This window comes from Papio anubis, chromosome 9 (genome assembly GCF_008728515.1).
Source record: "Papio anubis isolate 15944 chromosome 9, Panubis1.0, whole genome shotgun sequence".
In the NCBI taxonomy this organism is placed as follows: Eukaryota; Metazoa; Chordata; class Mammalia; order Primates; family Cercopithecidae; genus Papio; species Papio anubis.
This window is the reverse complement of record NC_044984.1, coordinates 28,384,830-28,406,725: the sequence shown is the minus strand read 5'-3', so window position 1 is coordinate 28,406,725 and position 21,896 is coordinate 28,384,830. Positions and strand designations below refer to the sequence as shown.

The window sequence follows — 21,896 nt, the reverse complement described above, 5'->3', positions numbered from 1 at the left end:
TTTAGACAGCTTATTTTTACATCTATATTCAGGATGATGGACTTGGATAGAAAAACACTAAAGTAAAGAGTTTCCGGCTGGGCACGGTGGCTCAGGCCTGTAATCCCAACACTTTGGGAAGCCGAGGTGGGCAGATCATGAGATCAGGACCAGCCTGGCCAATATGGTGAAACCATGTCTCTACTAAAAATACATAAATTAGCTGGGCATGGTGGTGCGTGCTTGTAGTCTCAGCTACTTGGGAGGCTGAGGCAGAAGAATCGCTTGAACCTGGGAGGTGTAGGTTGCAGTGAGCTGATATTGCACCACTGCATTCCAGCCTGAGTAATAGAGTGAGACTCGAAGGAAGGAAGGAAGGAAGGAAGGAAGGAAGGGAGGGAGGGAGGGAGGGATTCCAGTTAAGGAGATGTCTGGTAAAAAAAAAAAAAAAATTATTAGTGTTTGCTTTTTGGAACCTGGGCATAAAAGACTTGACTAATTCCTAAAGTCCTTATTAGTAAAGGGCAGTGAGTCTGTTAACAGGTCTAAGGTAAAGACTGCTGAATTTTGGAAAGAGTTAATTCGAACATGTTAGATTCTAGGTAAGATTGCTTTGCATTCAGGTGAAGGTGAGACATGGAAGAAGCTAGGATTTATGGCCCACTAGGATTTATTTTCTTGAATAATAAATTTATGTATGAAAATAAAGGTAAGGGATTATTTTCGTACTCTCTCAAGTTTAGATATGCTTTTAAAAATGTTAGTGAAAAGTCACAGCTGACCTTACTGGGAGTTAGAGAGATGACATTTTAACTCAGGGACTGTGACTTAGGATGACTTCGGAATATGTGGCTGTTTAAGGTTAGCAAACACTGCATGGTCAATTCATAATTCATGAGAATCATAATTCAACCTCTGGATGAATAGTATGAATTTTAATTAGGTGAATAACTCAGATGAATCTTAGGTTTCTTCAATTTATAGATCAAAATTCTAGCATTTTATAACTAAATGAAATTTAAGGGGTGTTTTCTGATCATTCTCCAATTAATACTCATCTATTTGTCAGATAAATGTTATCAATTTGAGCACAAATTTTTCTCACAATGTTCCATTGCCTTTTATCTTCTAGTATTCTATAAAATTGTATTGTTGTTGAGTTGTGAGATAAAGCACGGGTGTTAGATTTTATTTATCAAATCTGATTCTGCCATTTGTTATATTTTCTTCACCTTCCCCTATCCCAGCTTATATGTTTGCAAAATAATGGTACCAAAGGATAAAATAATCCTGATAAAATTTACAAGTTTAGACATGGAAAAGCAAGTTGGATGTGATCATGACTATGTATCTTTACAATCAAGCAATGGAGTGCTTATTAGTAAGTATGTTACATTTGTTTTTATTTATCATTTTAGAGTATCTGAAAGACCAAAGAAATACTAAAGGATGTAAAATAAAATTTCTGGCTGCTCTGCCTATGGGGTAGCCATTATTTAATCCTTTACTTTCCTAATAAACTTTCTTTCACTTTACTTAAAACAATAAAAATAAAAAATAAAATTTCTTTTATTGTACCAAGGGCAATGATCTCATCTTGCACACTGTTCCCTTCTAGAAGGGTTAAGGGGAGGATAGGAAGAGTGGAGACAGTGGTCAGCACACTGACTATTCTCTTCAGTGTTTTTCTGAATTAGGAACCAGATCTCACATTCCTCTCTCAAGTTCAGTAACAGTGTTGAATGCAATTGATGTTACAGTTGTCAGAAAACTTCCTTTTGAGGCAATTTTTTAAATTATTTTTATCACAAAAGTGGGTATATGTTTACCAAATTTGATAAATACAGATGAGCCAAAGGAAAAAAAATATAAACCATTCATAACCCTGTCACCTAGAGATAATCTCTATTAGCATTTAGAGGTGTATCTATTTACACATACACTTTGAACTTTACATTGTTTGATATAATTTCCTTCTCATAACACAAATGATCATTTCATGTCATTCAATTTCTTTTATTGAGTACCTCTTATAAGCTACATAAACATAACCAATATATCTAACTTGGTTGAAATACTCTGTGTTAACCATGATAGAAGCTCTCTAGAGCTGGTATCTCTAGATCTCTATAAGGTCAATGGTTAGGACAAATGTCTCTTCACACATATTTGACAGGAAGCTATAGACAAAGTACTGTACTAGGGGTTATAATATTTATTGTCTAAATTATTTCATGCTCAGGCCTGCTATTTACACAGTAATTATTCTTTCAACCAATCATTTGTTAAAAATTAACTGTATGTGAGATATCATACCAGGTACTGGACATTTTTCGAGAAAAAGCACTCTCTGCCCAAATAAGTTGTAGTTTGAGGTAGTCAAAGGTGTAACACAAAGTTGGAAATACCATTAGAACAGGGACTGTGCTGTGCTAATTCAAAAAAGGTAGGTCTTATTTCGAGTGGTTGTCTGGTAGAGTTTATCGGGGAGCTGAATTTTGAGTTAGGCCCTGAAGAATGAGTAGAATTTGGACATGAGAGACTAGGGGGTGAGAAGGCAACTGGAATAGCAAAGTCACTGAAGCAGGGAATGTTGAATGATCAAAGGGCCATTAAATAGTTTAGTGTGTTCAGACCAGAGATCTCATGGAAGATGATGGAAAACAAAACAAACATGGATACGTTTCCACCACTCTTTAGTCACGTTATTTCACTTTCCTTCACTTCTTTTAAGGTAAGGTCTGTGGAAATATATTGCCCTCACCATTGCTGACAGAGACCGGTGAGACCATGGTTCCATTTGTTTCTGATACAGAAGACGGTGGCTATGGCTTTGAGCTTACCTTTACTGCCATACAGAACTCAGAAGCAGGTGAGTGTTTCAGGTATTTAATTCCCTGCCATTTTCCCTTGATGTGGGTGGGGAAGAGGAGGAGGAAATGCCTTTGGCCATTCACTTTGAATTTCCCCAATGCTTCCACAGGGTCAGGTTGTGGAAGTGTGGCTATATTGGTAGAAGGGACAAATCACTCTGCCAAGTATCCTGATTTGTATCCCAGTAACGTAAGGTGTCATCAGTTCATTCATGCTCCAGAGAAACACATTATAAAGGTAGGCAACTGAGGAATCACTCTACGTCATAGAGGATAGAGTTACCTTAGTTAGGCAGAACTTAATTCATCTGGATTGTTAAATTGCTATTATGACTAGGAGCTTCTTTTTGTCATATGCTTTTTTTTTTTTTTTTTTTTTTTACTCTGAAAAGAGATCTCTGTGTGTGGTTTTGAAAACTTTCAGTGGTTTAAAAGTATATACAATGAAAAGTAAGGCTCCTCATCAGATTCCCATTCTACCCCTGGAGACAAACACTGATAACTTACTAGTGTCCTTGGGAGGTATTTTGAGCATTTACTTGTGTGTGTGTGTGTGTGTGTGTGTGTGTGTGTGTGTACTTATGCTACTTGGCAATGCCTTGTTCACTGAAAAGTATCTCAAAGATCTTTCCAGATGAGCCCACAGAACTCTTTTTAATAACTGCATAAAATATTGTATGATATTTCAGAACACATCAAACTAGTTCCCTATTAACAGATGTTTATTGAGTTTCCAGTCTTTGGTCATACCCGCCGTGGTGCCATGAATATCTGCCAGTGTCTTTGGACACATGTGGATATGTATAATTCCCAGAAGTAGACTTGCTGTGTCAAAGGGTTTGCACATTTAAACGTGGTAGTCATTGCCAAATTGCCCTTCAAAGAGACTGCAATTATTTACACGTCTATGTGAAAGCATATGAGGATGTGACAAAGAGCCTTTAAATACGCAGAAGTAAACCCTTGAAGCTTCTCTCTTCTCTGACCATTTCCCTGGTTATGTTTCATTTGTACAGTTGACATTTGAGGACTTGACTGTCAAACTTAGTCCAAACTGTATTTATGATGCTGTTGTGATTTATGGTGATTCTGAAGAAAAGCACAAGTTCGGTAGGTAGCCTTCACCCTTCAAATATGAAAGCGTTAGACTAATCAGAGTAGTTGCAACATGGACTGACTTCCTTGGATACCATAGGTAGAGTGGGAATATGAATTTCTTGCTCTGGAAACTCAGAATGCCATACAACTTTAGCTTTAAAACCTATGAGCCAGCAACTAATTTGCATTCCATTTTAATGGAAATGTGCAAAGTGTAAGGATTGTTTCAGACTATATGTAAAGTGAAAAGGCAGTCCCCAGAGAAAGGATAAAATGGTAACCGTGAGTAAATTTTTGGCAGTTATTTAAGGTAAATTTTAAAGCTTCCTTTTTTCTGTATTCCTTCTGTTGCTAATATTTTGATATTTGTGTCCAAGAAAAGTAACCAACACCTATAATTTCTATGTAGGTATAACAATTAATTTTAAGACTTTTAAAACTTCAAATACACTTTTAGTTGTGACCTAACAATTTACTGAGTTTGAAGATTTAACGTCCAGCCCTCTAACCACTTTTGTAGGACCTAGTATCTGTCCTTCAGCTAGATGTTTGTGTGGGTTAGAGGCCAGGATTATAGATTGGCTTGGAATATTTATTTAGACATTAAGGGCAGGTTAATGAGAGCACAATGCCATGATTCTGCAGAACAGTGCTTATATAGTGTGAGGTTTCCATGAAAGTGACTTCAAGTGTTACCTCTCTTATAAAGTATGCTTATGTCCTGTTTGGAAAAAGGAATATACCAACTTGGGTGGGTTTTTTTCTTATTATTTTAAACTCACCTCTTCTTATTGTCTACAAAGTAATAACCAGTTGAGTTTCTGTGCATACTGGAAATCAAATGTCCTTATTTTAGAGCTTTTTCTGTGTAATTGAAATTACAGTGCATTGTTATTATGAAACTAACATTTAATTCTCACATGAGATGTAAGGGTATGCATACAAATCAAAGCTGGAGAAAACTAAAGTGGTTGATTAGAAAATTGGGTGATTATTTTACTAGGTGTTCTGATTATTTTTTAATTATAACTATAAATCAAACTTTCCTAAAATTTTTCAGCTAAACTTTGTGGAATGTTGACCATCACTTCAATATTCAGTGCTAGTAACATGATGGTGATTTACTTTAAAGGTGATGGTAAAAATCATTTGCAAGGCTTCAAGGCTAGATTTACCATTTTGCCCTCAGGTGAGTATAAACACTTGTGGACTTTTGCTTATGAAAATGGTTACAGGGAACATTATTTAGCCGTGTTTACCTAAATGTAGGACAGCCGTGTTTACCTAAATGTACCTTCCCCTCAGTAAGCATAACAAAAATGCAGATTTCTGGATCCACCCCCCAGAGACCTAGATTCTGTAGATCTGGGATGGGGCCCAGAAATCTGTGCTTTAGGAAGCACCTCAGGTAATGCTCAATAAATGGCATCCACTGGAACATAAAGATTCCACATGCCACACACAGAAAGAAGATAATTAGGATTAAAGAAGGTAATTCAGAAATGAGATTGACTGGCTCTGTTTTACCAAGTTAGGGGGTTTTGAAGAATTAATAGGTATCCCGGCATTCTGGAAAATAAAGTACATGCTACTCAGACTCAGACAAAAAGAATATCATATGCAAAAACTCTAACAAAAGACAATGGACAATGTATAAGAAAACTACAAATAACTCAACATGTTTTGAGTTTTGGAGGGAACAATAGGAAAGGCAGGAGTGAGATCATGTTGAACATGAGGCATTAAATTATAAGTGCCAGAGTGATAGGATAGCTAGCTAACATTTGATTATTTGCTCTGTAGCAGGTATTCACTGAGCATTTCACATGCATTACCTCATTTATTCCTCCTTACATACATAGGAACTATGTGCATTGCTCTCCTCTCACCAGTGAGGGAACTGAGGCTTTGAGAAGTTAAGTAACGTTCCCAAAGATGCACAGCTGGCAAGAGATGGAGTCAGAACTTGGTCTCTCTGACTCCAGAGTAATCTGGAAGATTATAAATGAACTTATATGCAAGAAAAGTACTAAGAAAATCATTGTAATGAATTTATTCTATATATATTGTTTTATTATATATACCCTTGTGGGGATGGAATATATGAAGGAAGCCAAGTCCAGTATTATATTAGTCAGGGTTCTCTTAGAGGGAGCATATATATATGTGTGTGTGTGTGTTTTTATTAAATATTAACTTACATGATCACATGTAAGTTACATGATCGTGTGTGTGTGTGTGTGTGTGTTAAGTATTAAGTTACATGATCACAAGGTCCCACAGTAGGCTATCTGCAAGCTGAGGAGTAAGGAGAGCCAGTCCGAGTCCCAAAACTGAAGAACTTGGAGTCCAATGTTCTAGGGCTGAAAGCATCCAGCACGAAAGAAAGATGTAGGCTGGGAAGCTAGGCCTATCTCTCTTTACATGTTTTTCTGCCTACTTTATATTAGCTGGAAGCTGATTAGATTGTGCCCACCAGATTAAAGGTGGATCTGCCTTCCCCAGCCCACTAACTCAAATGTTAAATTCTTTTGGCAACACCCACACAGACACACCCAGGATTAATACTTTGTATCCCTCAATCCAATCAAGTTGATACTCAATATTAACCGTCACAAATATGATTTTCAGGATCCTAGCTTGAATGGTGAGGTGAATGGGAGAAGCCACTAGATGATAGAGAAATGTAAGAACAAGACTATATTGACTCTTAAAATCACTTGGTTCAATTTAAGACATGTAGCTATTAGCTTGTGGGAAATCCAAGTGGGGATATCTAAAAGTCTTAGGTTAGGATTCAGGAAAGAGATTTAGATTGAAGAGAGAAATTTGGAAGTCATCTACATGTAGATGAATAAAAACAGAGTAATGAAAATTACCTTGGCAATATATTTTCAGGCTAAAAAATGAGATCCTGAAAAAAAGACATATTGGAAACAGACAGCCATCAATATATAAGGAAAACCTTGAGATTAACATCAAGAAACCAAGGAAGGAAGAAGTACTTAAAAGAGCCAGATGCAACAGGGATATTAAGAGATATACAAGAAATCACATTTCTGGGATCTGGCATCTAGTGTATGACTGGTTGTGTTAGTGAGATCTACAGTAGAGTAGTTTTATGATTTACCAAGGTAAGCAAGTGGGGTCAGTTAGTGCAACTTCTCTAATTACTTTCAATTAAAATTTTGTTTTCTTCTACAGAGTCTTTAAACAAAATTGAACCAACGTTACCTCCCCAAAACAATCCTGTATCTACTATAAAAGCTATTCTGCATGGTGAGTTGACGACACGTTATTATTGTTTAATCTTTTTTCTTCATTAACTAGATGTCTCTTTTGAAAGTCCTTATCTTATATTTGCTATAACTCCACAGTGAAGAAGAATGAGTCTTGTATTTAGGTTCATAAAACGTCCAGAGTCCTATTTGGATTTATAGTTAGACTTATAAGTAGAGGGAAGAACAAATAAGCTTTAGGTTAGGAAGAAAAGGGTATAAAGCAATGTTTTGTCCTCGTCTATTTCTCTACAAACTTAATATCTAAAATGACTCCTATAGTCAGTGTGGGGCAAAGGGAGAAAGCAAAGGTTTTTTTATTTTAAATTCACACTGGCATCTTTTAATTTTCTTATGCTCTAAGGCATCTGGGTAAATACTATGATCCTTCATTATTCCACACGCATGTATTGAATATGTTTAAGTTGACGGACTGGAATAAAAAGTTGCATAAGGAGCTATCAGAGAAGAAAATATCTGCCTCTTGCTGGAGGGTTGGAGAAGGCTTCCTGGAGGTTAGCACTTGGGCTATGGGTCTCACCAACTCCTGATAAGAGAACAGCATTTAGATGCCTGAGCAAATTTGATATGTTTGAGGATTAGTACATGGATTCATACTGTGAGAATGAGAACTAAAACAAGAAGATATAATGAAGAAACTTACGTACTCTCCTAACAAACTTGAAACTTTTCTACTAGAATGTAAGTTCCATGAGGGCCAGTATTTGTATCATCTGTTCTATTCCACCAATAATATATCACCAATGTCTAGAACAGTGCCTAGCAAACGGCAAGCACTAAATAAATTTTGCTAAATGAATAAATAAAATTCTGGGGGCCAGTCCCTAAAATTCTGGCTGCCTAGCATAGTCACCTGGGCAGGCTTCTTAAAATCAGACTTTTCATACAAAAACTAGCCGGACGAGGTGGCGGGCGCCTGTAGTCTCAGCTACTCGGGAGGCTGAGGCAGGAGAATGGTGTAAACCTGGGAGGCGGAGCTTGCAGTGAGCTGAGATCCGGCCGCTGTACTCCAGCCTGGGCGACAGAGCAAGACTCCGTCTCAAAAAAAAAAAAAAAATCAGATTTTTCAGAGGTGAGTTTCGGGAGTCAATATTATTATTAAGCCTATCTGATGTTTGAGACTCACTACTGTTAACTATGGCAAGCTATTGGAGAAATGTGTTCTAAATTACTGCAACCTTATGGGTCACTGATTTCATCTTCTTTACTGTAGATGTCTGTGGCATCCCTCCATTTAGTCCCCAGTGGCTTTCCAGAAGAATCGCAGGAGGGGAAGAAGCCTGCCCCCACTGTTGGCCATGGCAGGTGGGTCTGAGGTTTCTAGGCGATTACCAATGTGGAGGTGCCATCATCAACCCAGTGTGGATTCTGACCGCAGCCCACTGTGTGCAATCGTGAGTAAAACTGGTATTTTACCAATGTATTTAGCACATGCATTTATAAGTAATGCCTAGGACACAAGGCTGACTACTAAGATCATCTAAACTAATTCTAAAACGAAAATCTTCTTTTAGTGTTTCTTCTGCATAGCCATCTAGCTTATATTTAAACAATGTCAGTGAAGGAAAAGTTGATCAAATCTTGACTGCTCATCCCATTTAAAGAGATCTCTTATTATGTAGAGTTGAAGTCTCCTTCCCAATTGCAGAAATCCATTGGTCTAAATGTACTGTAGTTCCAAAACTAAGTTGGGTTCTTCTTTCACGTGATAGTTCTTTCTATATTTGAAGACTCCTCTCACACTCCCATTTAGCTTAATCTTTAAGCTGAGTGCTCATGGTTCCACTGTTGGTTGTTAGTAATTCCAGATGCCTTACCACACAAGCCACCTTCCACTGGATTGGTTTAGGATTGTTCCTTTGCAAATATGGATCATGTCAGTGGAAAGCACAATAGAATAACCTACCACTTTGATTATTGCACTATTGGGGAACTAAAATTTTGGTTAATTTTTAAATGTTCTTAAATTGTGAAGTCTTCCATTGTATGAAATAATATACATAATATATTTGTAGTTTAAAGAATAGATATTAATGTTAAATGAACATTTGTATTGCCAGCATCCAGTTCAGGAAGAATCTTTATACTTACCTTTCAAGACCCCTTAGAATCCCTCTCAAGAAATACTATGCTAAATTTACAAGGAAAAAAACTAACAACCCTATCAAAAAGTGGGCAAAGGGTATGAACAGACAATTCTTAAAAGACATTTATGTGGCCAACAAATATATGAGAAAAAGCTCAATAACATGGATCATTAGAGAAATGCAAATCAAAATCACAATGAGATACCATCTCACACCCATCAGAATAACAATTATTAAAAAGTCAGGAAACAACAGATGCTGGAGAGGATGTGGAGAAATAGGAATGCTTTTACACTGTTGGTGGGAGTGTAAATTAGTTCAACCATTGTGGAAGACAGTGTGGCCTTTCCTCAAGGATCTAGAACCAGAAATACCATTTGACCCAGCAATCTCATTACTGGGTATATACACAGAGGATTATAAATCATTCTACTATAAAGACACATACACACATATGTTTATTGCAGCACTATTCAGAATAGCAAATACTTGGAACCAACCCAAATTCCCATCAATGATGCATGGTTAAATAAAATGTGGCACACACATACCATGGAATACTATTCAGCCACGAAAAAGAATAGATCATCTCCTTTGCAGGGACATGGATAAAGCTGGAAGCTATCATTTTTAGCAAACTAACGCAGGAACAGAAAACCAAACAACGCTTGTTCTCACTCATAAGTGGGGGTTGAACAATGAGAACACATGGACACAGGGAGGGGAAAAACACAGGGGGTGGGAGACAAGGGGAAGGAGAGCATTAGGACAAATACCTAATGCATGTGGGACTTAAAACCTAGATGATGGGTTGATAAGTGCAGCAAACCACCATGGCACATGTATACCTATATAACAAACCTGCAGATTCTGCACATATATCCCGGCCCGCGGGATCGTCGAAGCAGGCCCTGGAGGAGGGAGTGGGAATTTGGGGGACAAGAGACACGAGAAATGGAGACAAGACAGTGCTCTGATCAAGTCTCGTTTAATGGCGGTAATGCAATGCCTTATATACACTTGGAGGGGAAGGGGTTGGGCCAGAGGCGGAGATGGTCTCATCGCGGAGGGTGTGGCAAGGGGTATTGGTTTCTCTGGTCGGACGTCATGTTGCGCCTGCGCTGTCAGTTGGTAATTTTCCCGGGCGCAGGATGCTGCCTGCGCTACAAAGTAACAATTTTCGCGGCGCGGGGGGGAAAACAGGTGAAGAAAAAACAGGAAGAGCGCCATCTTTTATGAGGTATTGATACAAAAGAGAAACAACAAATCTAGGGAGGAGGTAGAAGGTGGAAAGGAATAGAGCTCGGGCGTTTAATCATTAATTATTATTTGCTATGGCCGGGGCGCGCAGCTCCGGACACACATATATCCCAGAACTTAAAATTTTTAAAAAATCAAAAGAGAAAAAAATGCTATGCTAAATTTCTTAAATGCTGTATTCATAGCTTTGCTTTTGGGGGATTTCAATATATATGTACCCCTAAAACAGTATGTCATTTGGTTTTTCTTGGTTTTGATCTTTATGTAACAGAACTGCCGTTTATATTCTTGTGTCTTACTTCATCTCCATAATACCTTGTATAGATTAAGCCATGTGACTGTGTATAACTGTAATTTGTTTTCGATCCAGACTAGTTAAAGCCATCCCTTGTTCTGGGCATTGGTATTTTTGAAAAGCTTCCCAAATGCCTCTACTGTGCAGAGGGTCAAGAACCACTCCCTGCCCCCCTGACCCCATATTTTTTTTGAGAACAGATCTCTCTCTCTCACAGACTAGAGTGTAGTAGCACGATCATAGCTCCCTCTAGTCTTACCTCTTGGGTTCAAGGGATCCTCCCACCTCAGCCTTCTGAGCAGCTGGGACTACAGACACATGCCACCATGCCCGATTTTTGTTTGTTTGTTTGTTTTTATTGCTGTTGTTGTTGTTTTGGGCTTTTTTTGTAGACATGGGGTCTTGCTATGTTGCACAGACTGGTCTTGAACTCTTGGGATCAAGTAATCCTCCCACTTTGGCCTCCCAAAGTGCTGGGATTACAGGCCTTACCCACTATGTCCCGCTTCCCTGACCCCTTCTTGATCAGTTCCCTGCTTGCTCCCAGTAGGCCAGCCTCATGGGCCTTTCTGTTGCTCAGATATGCTGAGCTTGTTCCTGTCTCAAGGTCATTGTAGTTGCTGCTTCAGGACAGCTCATTATGTTTAGTTGTCAAGTCTCCTCAGGCTGTTCTTGGCTGTAAACTTCTAAGACTCTCCTTGGTCATTTTGAGGAGATCTCATCTGTTTTTTTTTTTTGTAGAATGTCCCTCAGTTTAGTTTGTCTGACATTTTTGTCAAGGTGTTACTAGGGTTATGGATTTGGGGGAGGAAGACCACAGAAGTAGCATACTATTCTTATCATATATCAAGGGTACATACAGTCAACATGACTTATCACTGATGTTAACCTTGACCATCTGGCTGAGGTAGTGTTTACCAGGTTTCTCTAATGTAAAGTTACATTTTTTCCCCCTTTCCATACTTACTCTTGGGAAACAAGTCAGTAAAGGTAGCCCACGTTCAAATTATTCCAGCTTTGGCCACTGTGAGCTCTTTCAGAGGTAGAGACCAGCCTTTGGCTTCTGTCTCTTTGATACTCCCTCATATTTTGTAACACTGCAAGATACTCCAGATCTGTCGTGTGTATTTCCTTCTCAGTTCCTGCACCAGCCATTTCTCCAAGGGGCCCTGGTTCATTTTATTGGAAAATGGTATGACAAATCATGATCTGATGCTGGGCATACCAGTTGCTAGTAGCACATTGTTGGTTCTAGGCCCTCTCAGCTGATAGAGCTAGAAAATATAGGTATGTATACTAACCCATGTATATAAATATATCTATCTGTATCTATTATCAAGCTAAACATGGGTTCATACAATATTTTCAACTCTAATTCAGTACCACCTGCTTTTGTCTAGGCCTTCTCTCCCTTACAGAAGCCTATTTATTTTTTAAGAATTCTATCAAAGTGCATTGAATGTACCATGGAAAAGATGCTTCAAGAGTAGCTGATTAATTTGTTAAAATTAATGTATTAGAAAAGAAAATATTAGTATTGAGTACAGAGACACAGAAAAAGTTTTGGTAGATTCCCTTTTCAAATTATATGGTCTATTCTGAAATTTATGTGATGAGCCATGTCGCCTTGCAGCAAGATACAGAATGTAACAAACCTATTCTCCCCAAGATAGATATTCCATGTGATGAATCAATTGAAATTAATAAACAGCTGTAAATGTGAGCCACTTGTTAGCCACAAAAAGAATTTGTATTTAATTTCATTTGTGACTTCTTAATTTCTTTAAAAATATGTATTATAATAGTAATGTTTTTGGGGAAAAAGGCAGTTAGAGAAGATGATCAAGTAAGAGCTTAAACTACCCTCTTCATTTATCTAACACACTCTTTTTCTCTAGACATCATCAATGTTAAGAATGTTTCAATTGTCTGATTTTCTACTAATATTTAAACATACACATATATATTTTATAGTATTTGTATATATCACATTTTTGGCACATAACATTATATCTTACATTTATAGTGGTATGGTAAATGTCTATGTGCCATATTTTTTAATAGTTCACAGTTGCCTAAGTTATTTGACCAGTAAAATGTCATTTTAAATCTAATCCTTGAAGTCTGTGGATCTTTACACCAGGAGTGTACTAATATGCTGGTGTAACAAAAACCCTATGTCCTACACATGCCCTGCCTTTTAGCTTCCCTGGCACTGGTTGACCCTAGTATTAATTCTCAAACTTCAACGTACTCCAGAATCACCTGGAGAGCTTCTGATTCTTTAAGTCTGGTGCGAGGCCTGAGCATTTCCTGATGGTGGTGTTCTACACTTAGGAAAATTTGGTGTTCTCATCTTGTTAATTCCACACAGGATTTTGTGCTCACTGGGACTTTTAACTTACTTTTGGAGACCAAGCTCACTTTGCAATTATATATGTGAATCTTTTGTCTAAAATTTAAATCAGCTACTGAAACTTCAGTGACTTACTTTCTGTGATCAAATCAGGTGGCTCTTCCACAGCAGTAAGTGACACATGCTCCATTGTTGGGTTGGGGATAAGATCCTAAGACTATAAGAAATGAAATTTTATATGGGAGATGGGGAAGAAAAGGTGAAGAAATTCATCAATTGATACCTTGAGCTATTTTCCCACTATTGGAAAAATCTCAAGCTTTGTGGTATCATAAAGTGTATGTGGCTTTGTCGTGTTTTTTTTTACAGTGTTCTCCATTAAACTGAAGGATATTTGATGACTGTACATGCAAAACATCACAAGAAACTGTGGTCTACATTATCAACTCTACTATCATTTTTATTACTTCATTGTATTGTATACACTCTATTCTATATAAAGATATGGAGTAGATTTAAGAAGTTTCTTCACTACTAAGTACTTATTTAGAGGGTGACTTTGAAAAAGTTTAATCCTTTCATTAGCATGCATGGCAGATAATGAGAATGATAATGGCTACGATTATGGAGTCATTACCATCTACCAGGTACTTGCCAAGTACTTCACTTGAGTTAGCTCCCTTAATAAAGGCATATTGAAACACATGAGCAAGTCAAACCCATTATGCAAGGAATTGAAATGAGCATGGTTATGACTGGGGAGAAGATGCGTACTTGCATTAAGAATCTCTACCTTTGAATAAGGTATATTGAAAAATAATTTCAGTAACTTTACTTTTCCTGAAGAAATAGTGTTAATAAAAAAATGGAAGAATTAGTCTCCAAGTAGAAGTGACAGTATATTGGTTCCAGTAGACGGACTCTTTCCTCAGACACTTTTTAAGCTGGAGATTTTGATACGGTAAATTAATGGATATTGATTCAAACTTCTTAACATCATTTTGAAGTATATCAGAAGTATGCAGAACTTTTCACACAACGAACACCCATGTAACCGACACGCAGATCGAGAAACAAAATACTACATTAACTAGTACCCAGCAGTCGCCCTTGTGCCTCTGCCAGTCATCATTCCCCTAAAAGTAATCAGCATTCTGATTTCTAACGCAATAGTTGAATTTTGCCAATTTTCAAACTGATAAATTCCTTTGAACTTTAGTTTCATAACTCTGATTTAACAAAAGGTGGAAATCTGAGATACGATCCAGTGAGATCATAATTTGGCAATATTGAACAGTAAAATATAGACCAAAAGCTACCTTGTCACAGGCGTAATTTTTTAAACATATTCTTAACATCACTATGAAATAAAGCTTTAATTATTTTCATTTTTCCTCCTTGACCTAAAAAAGGCTTTGGTAATATTTGGCAAGGTTTCCAATGACACTTGATGGTCAAAAGAAAGGGGCAGCATACATGATCGAGAGCTCTTCTTCACATAGATCAGAAGGCACGATATGGCTTCCCCGGGAGGGAGATCGCAGAGGCAATCGGACAGGGGACTATTGCCTCGCTGAACTGAGCAGTGCATGTTAGTAGGGCCAGATGATGGCAGGGTGGTTTCCCTCATGCTGTTCTCCTGATAGTGAGTTCTCACAAGATCTGACGGTTTAAAAGCGTGTGGCTTCCTTTGCTCTCTCTCTTCTGCTTTGCCGTGATAAGATGAGCTTATCTCCCCTTTGCCTTCCGCCATGATTGTTAAGTTTCCTGAGGCCTCCCCAGCCATGCAGAACTGTAAGTCAATTAAACCTCTTTCTTCATAAACCTCTTTTCTTCAGAAAGTCTTCAAAAGACTATAGTCTCAGGTAGTCTTTTATAACAGTGTGAGAACGAACTGTTACAAACTTGTTTTCATGTCAAACTTTCACTGTTCTTCTGTCTCCAGGAAGAATAATCCACTCTCCTGGACCATTATTGCTGGGGACCATGACAGAAACCTGAAGGAATCAACAGAGCAGGTGAAAAAATGTTTTTACAGGTCATTCTGCCTGTACTGTAAATGTTGTCACATGCCAAGGAATACCTTTAGCTAAAATATGTAATTGGTTATTAATCTCCTAGGGCCCTTTTACACTTATCATTTATACCCACATTTAAAAATGTAATTTGAAATTACATTTTCACTTGAGAATTACACGAAGTAGGTCAGAATTGCAAATTTAGGCCCAAGGACACAGGTTTTCAAAGCTTTGTTTCTCCAGCACCACCTTTATCCAGAAGGTGGTTCACAGCCTCCTGCAAATTATAAACCAAGATGGCTCTTTTATATTTAATACAAAGTCTTCTTCATTGCTTAGGTATGTAAGTGCAGAGATTTAGGATTATTTTAGACCATCAACAAGGAAGTAGCTGGATTCTTTGACTTTCTTACCTTGTAATTTGCTTACTTGCCACTGATACAGGTGAGAAGGGCCAAACACATAATGGCGCATGAGGACTTTAACACACTTAGTTATGACTCTGACATTGCCCTAATACAACTAAGCTCTCCTCTGGAGTACAGCTCGGCAGTGAGGCCGGTATGTCTCCCACACAGCACAGAGCCTCCGTTTTCCTCAGAGATCTGTGCTGTGACCGGATGGGGAAGCATCAGTGGAGGTAAGCATTTTTTGTTTCTTAAACATTAATGCCAGTTGTTATTTTTGAAAATAGGTCATGTAAATGATTTCAAGCAGCATCCGCTTCAGCCCCTCTTCTTTCTAAAAGATAGACACCATGTTTTATTTAGCTGTAATAGATCAGCAAGTAAATAGAGAATTAGCTATTTAAAACTTTGCCTTCAGGGTAACTTAGATTATAAATAGGCTAGATTAGCAGTCAACAAATCTTTACTGTAATGGGCCAGATAATAATCCTTTCAGGCTTTGCAGGTCATCTGGTCTCTATCACAACTATTCAAGTCTACCATTATAGCATAAAGCAGCCATTGGCAGTATGTAACAGAATGGGTTCCAACAGAACTTAATTTATAAAATTTATATTTCATTTAATGTGTATGTGTCATGAAATACTGTTCTTTGGATTTTTTTTAACCACCTAAAAATGTACAAACCATTCTTATCTCATGGATTGTGCCTATGTTTGGGGGTGGCACAGAATTCATCCACTGGCTGTCGTGTGCTCACCCCTGGCTACGGTATAGAACTCTTAAAGGCTTAGTAACACAGTGAAAGATTGGAATGGGTTGATATTTGTTTTGTGCTTCTTATACCATAAGATCATTTTCTTTGTATATTTCCTTTCTGTATGTCATTTATTTGGAATCTGTGAGCTTGAAGGAGAAGGGAATTTATATTTGACTGCTTACAGTGTTGATACTCACTGCTTACTGTGCTACCTGAAGCCAAATTGCACTTTCATAAAAACCTTCACACCCAACACATGAGGAGCTTTTACCATCCCCATTTTACAAATGAGGAGGTTGCAACCCGAAGATTTAAGTAACTTGCTAAGATCCCATAACTAATAAATATCAAAGTGAGGATTTAAGATTGGTGTGGCTCAGCTTATAATCATTCCTTAATGGCTTCTCATTACACATACAATCAAATCTGAACTCCTTAGCCTAGCTTGGAAAGCTCTGTGTGATTGGGCCTCTCCACTTATCTCTTCCACATAATTTCCCTCTTTTTTTCTTGTGGTTAACCTTCAGATACCGTGGCCTTTCTCCTTTCGCTTAAACACCAAGCTTGCTCTGCTTTCTGAAGTTCCTCATTTTGTGTCCTTCTACTTGGAGCACTCTTATTACAATCTTGTCACATCTGCCTGCTCATTATTGCATTTTCAACCAAAATATCACTTCTTTTCTTGGCCCACATTGCTGCCACAGGACAGGCTTCCGGTCACATTCCGCACTACCTGGTTTTATCCTCTCACTGCACGTTAATGTATTTGGCATGATTTCATGCAGTCATCTTCTACATCTCACCCACTAGACTGAGAACCTCTTGGAGGCAGATCTGTCATTGAGCACTCTCTCCCCAAGGCTAGAAGCCTACATGGCATTCAGTAAATATTCCTTGGCTTACCAGTTTCAAAGCCCTTGAATAAATGTGCCTGCTCTCTAGTACCTTTGACCTTTGACAATTCCATGACTACCAGGCAACTGAGAGGTAGTTAGTTTTACAAAAGGTGAATTCATTCTTTCCAGTTAGGAGAGGAAATGAATCTTGATTCCTGGGATATGGTCAGTAACACTAAGGGAGATGGTCCCCAACAAGAGGAGTTTTAGTATATTAAGAAGAATGCAAGATTCAGAGTTGAACTTAGGCTTGATTCTAGTTCTGTCCCGTAAGAGCTGTGAGATCAAATTTTCAGAGGTCTGGCTTTTTCATATGTGAGATCAGTGTGATTAACCTGATCTCACATATGAAAAATGTTGTTGTATTAAGTTGGAATAAAACTCTTTATAAATATTAAGATACTATATAAATGTAATGTATATGCTATTAATATTGCCCCAAAAGGTATAGGGCTATAAAATATTAAACTTAAAAAAATTGGGTCATAAATCTAAAATGATAGGATGAGTCATGCAAAATACATGTTAACATAGGCCTGCCTAAGGATCAAATATGAAAATAAATTATTTGTGTTTTCGTTAATTGGAGGTGCGATTAGGCTTCAATGACAGTAGATGAAAAACAGGATTATGATTTTTGTTTATATTTGGAAATCATATAAGCATATTATTTGTAAGCAATTATATATTTATATATATAAATATATATAAATATATATTTGTAATTGTATAAGTCATATATGACACCAATTCATATCATGCTGAATTTTTCTTCCTGAATTCTTATGCAGAAATATTTGATACACTAATGTTTAAATTGAAAATAAGCTAGGAAAAAAGTGTTTCTGGTTTTATTCTCCTGCCAGTGGCCTCTCTTTACAAAAATGCCAAATTGGGACATGAAGACATGTCACATGAAACACTTGTATTTTTTAACTTCAGTATTCTACATCAGCTCAGGCCAAACTGAATGACTTCAGCTATGTTGGTACAGAGCTAAGTCTGAACTTAAATACATTTCTACTATCACTTGCTGCTTACTTCATCATCGAGCTCTCTCTGAATGTTTCTTCAATAGATGGTGGCTTAGCAAGTCGCCTACAGCAGATTCAAGTGCATGTGTTAGAAAGAGAGGTCTGTGAACACACTTACTATTCGGCCCATCCAGGAGGGATCACAGAGAAGATGATCTGTGCTGGCTTTGCAGCATCTGGAGAGAAAGATTTCTGTCAGGTGAGAGGATTCTGGTTTTATACAGAGGTGGAAAATTGCCATCTGCTGGAGAGTTTCTATAGACAGGAGAAACCACAGCTGAAGCCACCAACTTGTCATGTGCTTCAATATCACATCCCTGCATGAAGACCAGTGGGGCCACAGAAGTAATAAGTTAATTAATCTGAATTTGCTGAGATATCAGAGAGTGACTGGAAGCAGCTGTACAGCGAGAAAGGCCGGTGGGTTCATAGAGGAGCTGGTGAGAAGGTAGGAAATAGCAGAGCCTCTCAGCAGGCCTGAGCAAGGGAAGATGTATTCAGGTATACTTAAAGCTTTCAGAAAAGGAAAAACAAAGGTTCTAAACTTATGTGTCCTATATATGACTTAAAAGTTTTATTGGTTTATATTATCATTAATCTCTGTACTCTCACTTAATTTTTCCACCACAAATTAAAACAATCACAAAGATGTCTACTGTACAAGCTTGATATTGGCAAGTTCATAATTAACTAAGAAAAAGACAGAATGTGAATGAATAGATTGTAGAATGCCAGCTTTAACATTCACAAAGTCAATGGAAGAATGTGACTTTAGATATACATACAACCGAAGAGTTTCTAACACTCCATGTGCCCACCTCCAATCCCTGGTTTGGATTTGAAGCTACCCACGTAACGGAAAGTTTGGGTCCATAGGGCAGCCCAAATTCTCCAGACTTATCACTCCTACTGGTCTGGCGTAGAGAGGAAAAAAAGAATGAATCTTGTTTCTGCAGCTCTTTGATAGTTTTCCCCAGCACTCAGTGAAGAAACATGCAGCAATAGATTTCACCTCCATGAGGAAGAAACAACTGGGCATTAATCTAGGTGGACGTCCTTCCGTGTAAAAATGTGAGAGAGGGAATGAAGTCCCCTTTAACACTGAATATAAATTTATTGTCATTAACCCCTTCCTTTTATAGCATCAAGCGCTGCTTAAATTCTGTTTTAATTTTGCATATATTTATTTGCATTTCCCAGAAGCAGACCCTAAGATAAGGATTCAGGTGCAACGGTCTGTTTTAGGAATCATAGATATCACTGGTAGGAAAGGGAGGTGATGGTACAGGGAAGGGAAGGCAGCCAATCTAGGATGCATTATTAAGCCACCTGCCATAGTGAGGGCCTAAAGCTTAATCCTGCAGGAAACTCAGGGCAGTGATGCTAAATACACGTGATGGATTTATCCATCTGAGGGGCGAGGGAGCTGGGATATTTGTGTACTACCTTCCCTGAAGCCACAGTTTGAGTGCTGCTGTGGGAAAGGGCTGTTAATCCCTCAGCACTTCCCATACTTTAGGGTTGCCTCCTGGGTGGAGTGGAGAGTGGGGAAGACCCCAGACACAGATCCAGGACATGAGCTGGAAGATGTGAGGAAGACGGAAAGTGCACTCCTGCTGTCTGCTAGACTACATAAATGTTATCTGATAAAAATCACAAAAGTACTCTGAATTAATGTGTTCATTCTTCCCCTCAGTCTATTGCAGGATTTCAGGGATGGCTTTTCTTTCTTCAACAAGAAGATCACAAGTAATTATGTTGTCTTTTACATATTTGACAGCATCTAGCATTACAGGGTGAGCTTATTTTGTGTGGAAAGAAAAGAACTAGAGAGGGTCTTAGAAAGGTCCATGTCACAGGTGACCTAAGTATCATGATCTCAGTTGGCACTTATGTTTTCAGTTATATACAACTGTCACTTTGGCTGCAGCATGACCAAATGTACTGCCCATATATGGGAGGAAAACTAGAAGTTGAGGTTCTGATAAATATGGCTAGCTTTCTATTACAAAGAACACTGAGTTACTAAAAGGGTGACTTTAGAAACTTGCTTTGACAAAATAGTCTCTAATGCTTCTATCAGGTAATTGATTTTTATTCTCCTGTGTATACTTAGAGGTAATAGACCTGCTAATGTGCTTTCTCATCCAGGAAGGTGGGAATAACAATATTGGAATGCAGAGACATGGGGTTTTCAGGTATGCAATGTAGTATCCTGTTGTTCTTTGCTAACTGGATTTCAGATTTTTTTATTCTAAGTTCTTTTTCAATTTTTAATTTTGTGGTTATATAGTAGGTGTATGTATTTATGGGGGACATGAGATTTTGATACAGGCATACAAGGAATAATCACATCAGGGTAAATGGGGTATCCATCACTTCAAGCATTTATAATTTGTGTTACAAACAATCCAATCACATTGTTTTAGTGATTTTTAAATGCACAATTAAATTATTATTGACTGTAGTTACCCTGTTGTGCTATCAAATACTATTTTTTTCATTCTATTTTTTGTACCCATTAATTATTCCCACTTCCCCTAGACTCAGTCACTACACTTCCCAGCCTCTGGTAACCATCCTTCTATACTCTATCCCTATGAGTTACATTGTTTTGATTTTTAGCTCCTACAAATAAATGAGAACAGGCGAAGTTTGTCTTTCTGTGCCTGGCTTATTTAACTTCACATAATGACCTCCAGCTCCATTCACGTTGTTGCAAATGGTAGGATCTCATTCTTTTGTATGGCTGAGTCGTACTCCATTGTGAACATGCACCACATTTTCTTTATCCATTCATCTGTTGATGGACACTTAGGCTGCTTCCAAATCTTGGCCATTGTGAATAGTGTTGCAGTAGACATGGGAGTGCAGACAACTTTTCAATATCTTGATTTCCTTTCTTTTGGGTATATACCTGGGAGTGGGATTGCTAGATCAATGGTATTTCTATTATTTTTTGAGGAATGTCCATACTATTCTGTATAGTGGTTGTACTAATTGATGTTCTCATCAATAATGTACATGGGTTCCCTTTTTCTCCACATCCCTGTAAGCATTTGTTATTGCCTGTCTTTTGGATAAAAGCCACTTTAACTAGGGTGAGATGATATCTCATTGTAGTTTTGATTTGCATTTCTCTGATCAGTGATGTTGAGCACCTTTTCATATACCTGTTTGCCGTTTGTATGTCTTCTTTTGAGAAATGTCTATTCAGATCTTTTGTCCATTTTTAAAATCAGATTATTAGATTTTTTCTATAGAGTTATTTGAGCTCCTTAAATATTCTGGTTGTTAATCTCTCGTCAGATGGGTACTTTGCAGAAATTTTCTCCCATTCTGTGAGTTGTGTCTTGGCTTTGTTTTCTTTGCAGTGCAGAAGATTTTTAACATGATGTGATCTTATTTGTCCATTTTTGCTTTGGTTACCTGTGCTTGTGGGGTATTACTAAAGAAATCTTTGTTCAGTCCAGTGTCCTGGAAAGTTTCCTCAGTGTTTTTTAAATTAATTTCATAGTTTTAGGTCTTAGATTT

The 21,896-nt window shown here is 37.8% G+C and overlaps 1 protein-coding gene across 1 annotated transcript in view; it reads left to right on the top strand.

The window, feature by feature from the left end:
* OVCH1 (ovochymase 1) overlaps nt 1-21,896 on the top strand; it is a 57,209-nt gene that overhangs the window by 19,118 nt on the left and 16,195 nt on the right. Inside the window, exons 10-19 of the mRNA XM_021922149.2 lie at nt 1,227-1,360; nt 2,714-2,851; nt 2,963-3,090; nt 3,869-3,962; nt 5,011-5,139; nt 7,155-7,229; nt 8,463-8,643; nt 15,193-15,265; nt 15,710-15,905; nt 18,407-18,561. Of these exons, the coding sequence (XP_021777841.2) occupies nt 1,227-1,360; nt 2,714-2,851; nt 2,963-3,090; nt 3,869-3,962; nt 5,011-5,139; nt 7,155-7,229; nt 8,463-8,643; nt 15,193-15,265; nt 15,710-15,905; nt 18,407-18,561 (1,303 nt within the window). The remainder of the gene's footprint in view (nt 1-1,226; nt 1,361-2,713; nt 2,852-2,962; nt 3,091-3,868; nt 3,963-5,010; nt 5,140-7,154; nt 7,230-8,462; nt 8,644-15,192; nt 15,266-15,709; nt 15,906-18,406; nt 18,562-21,896) is intronic.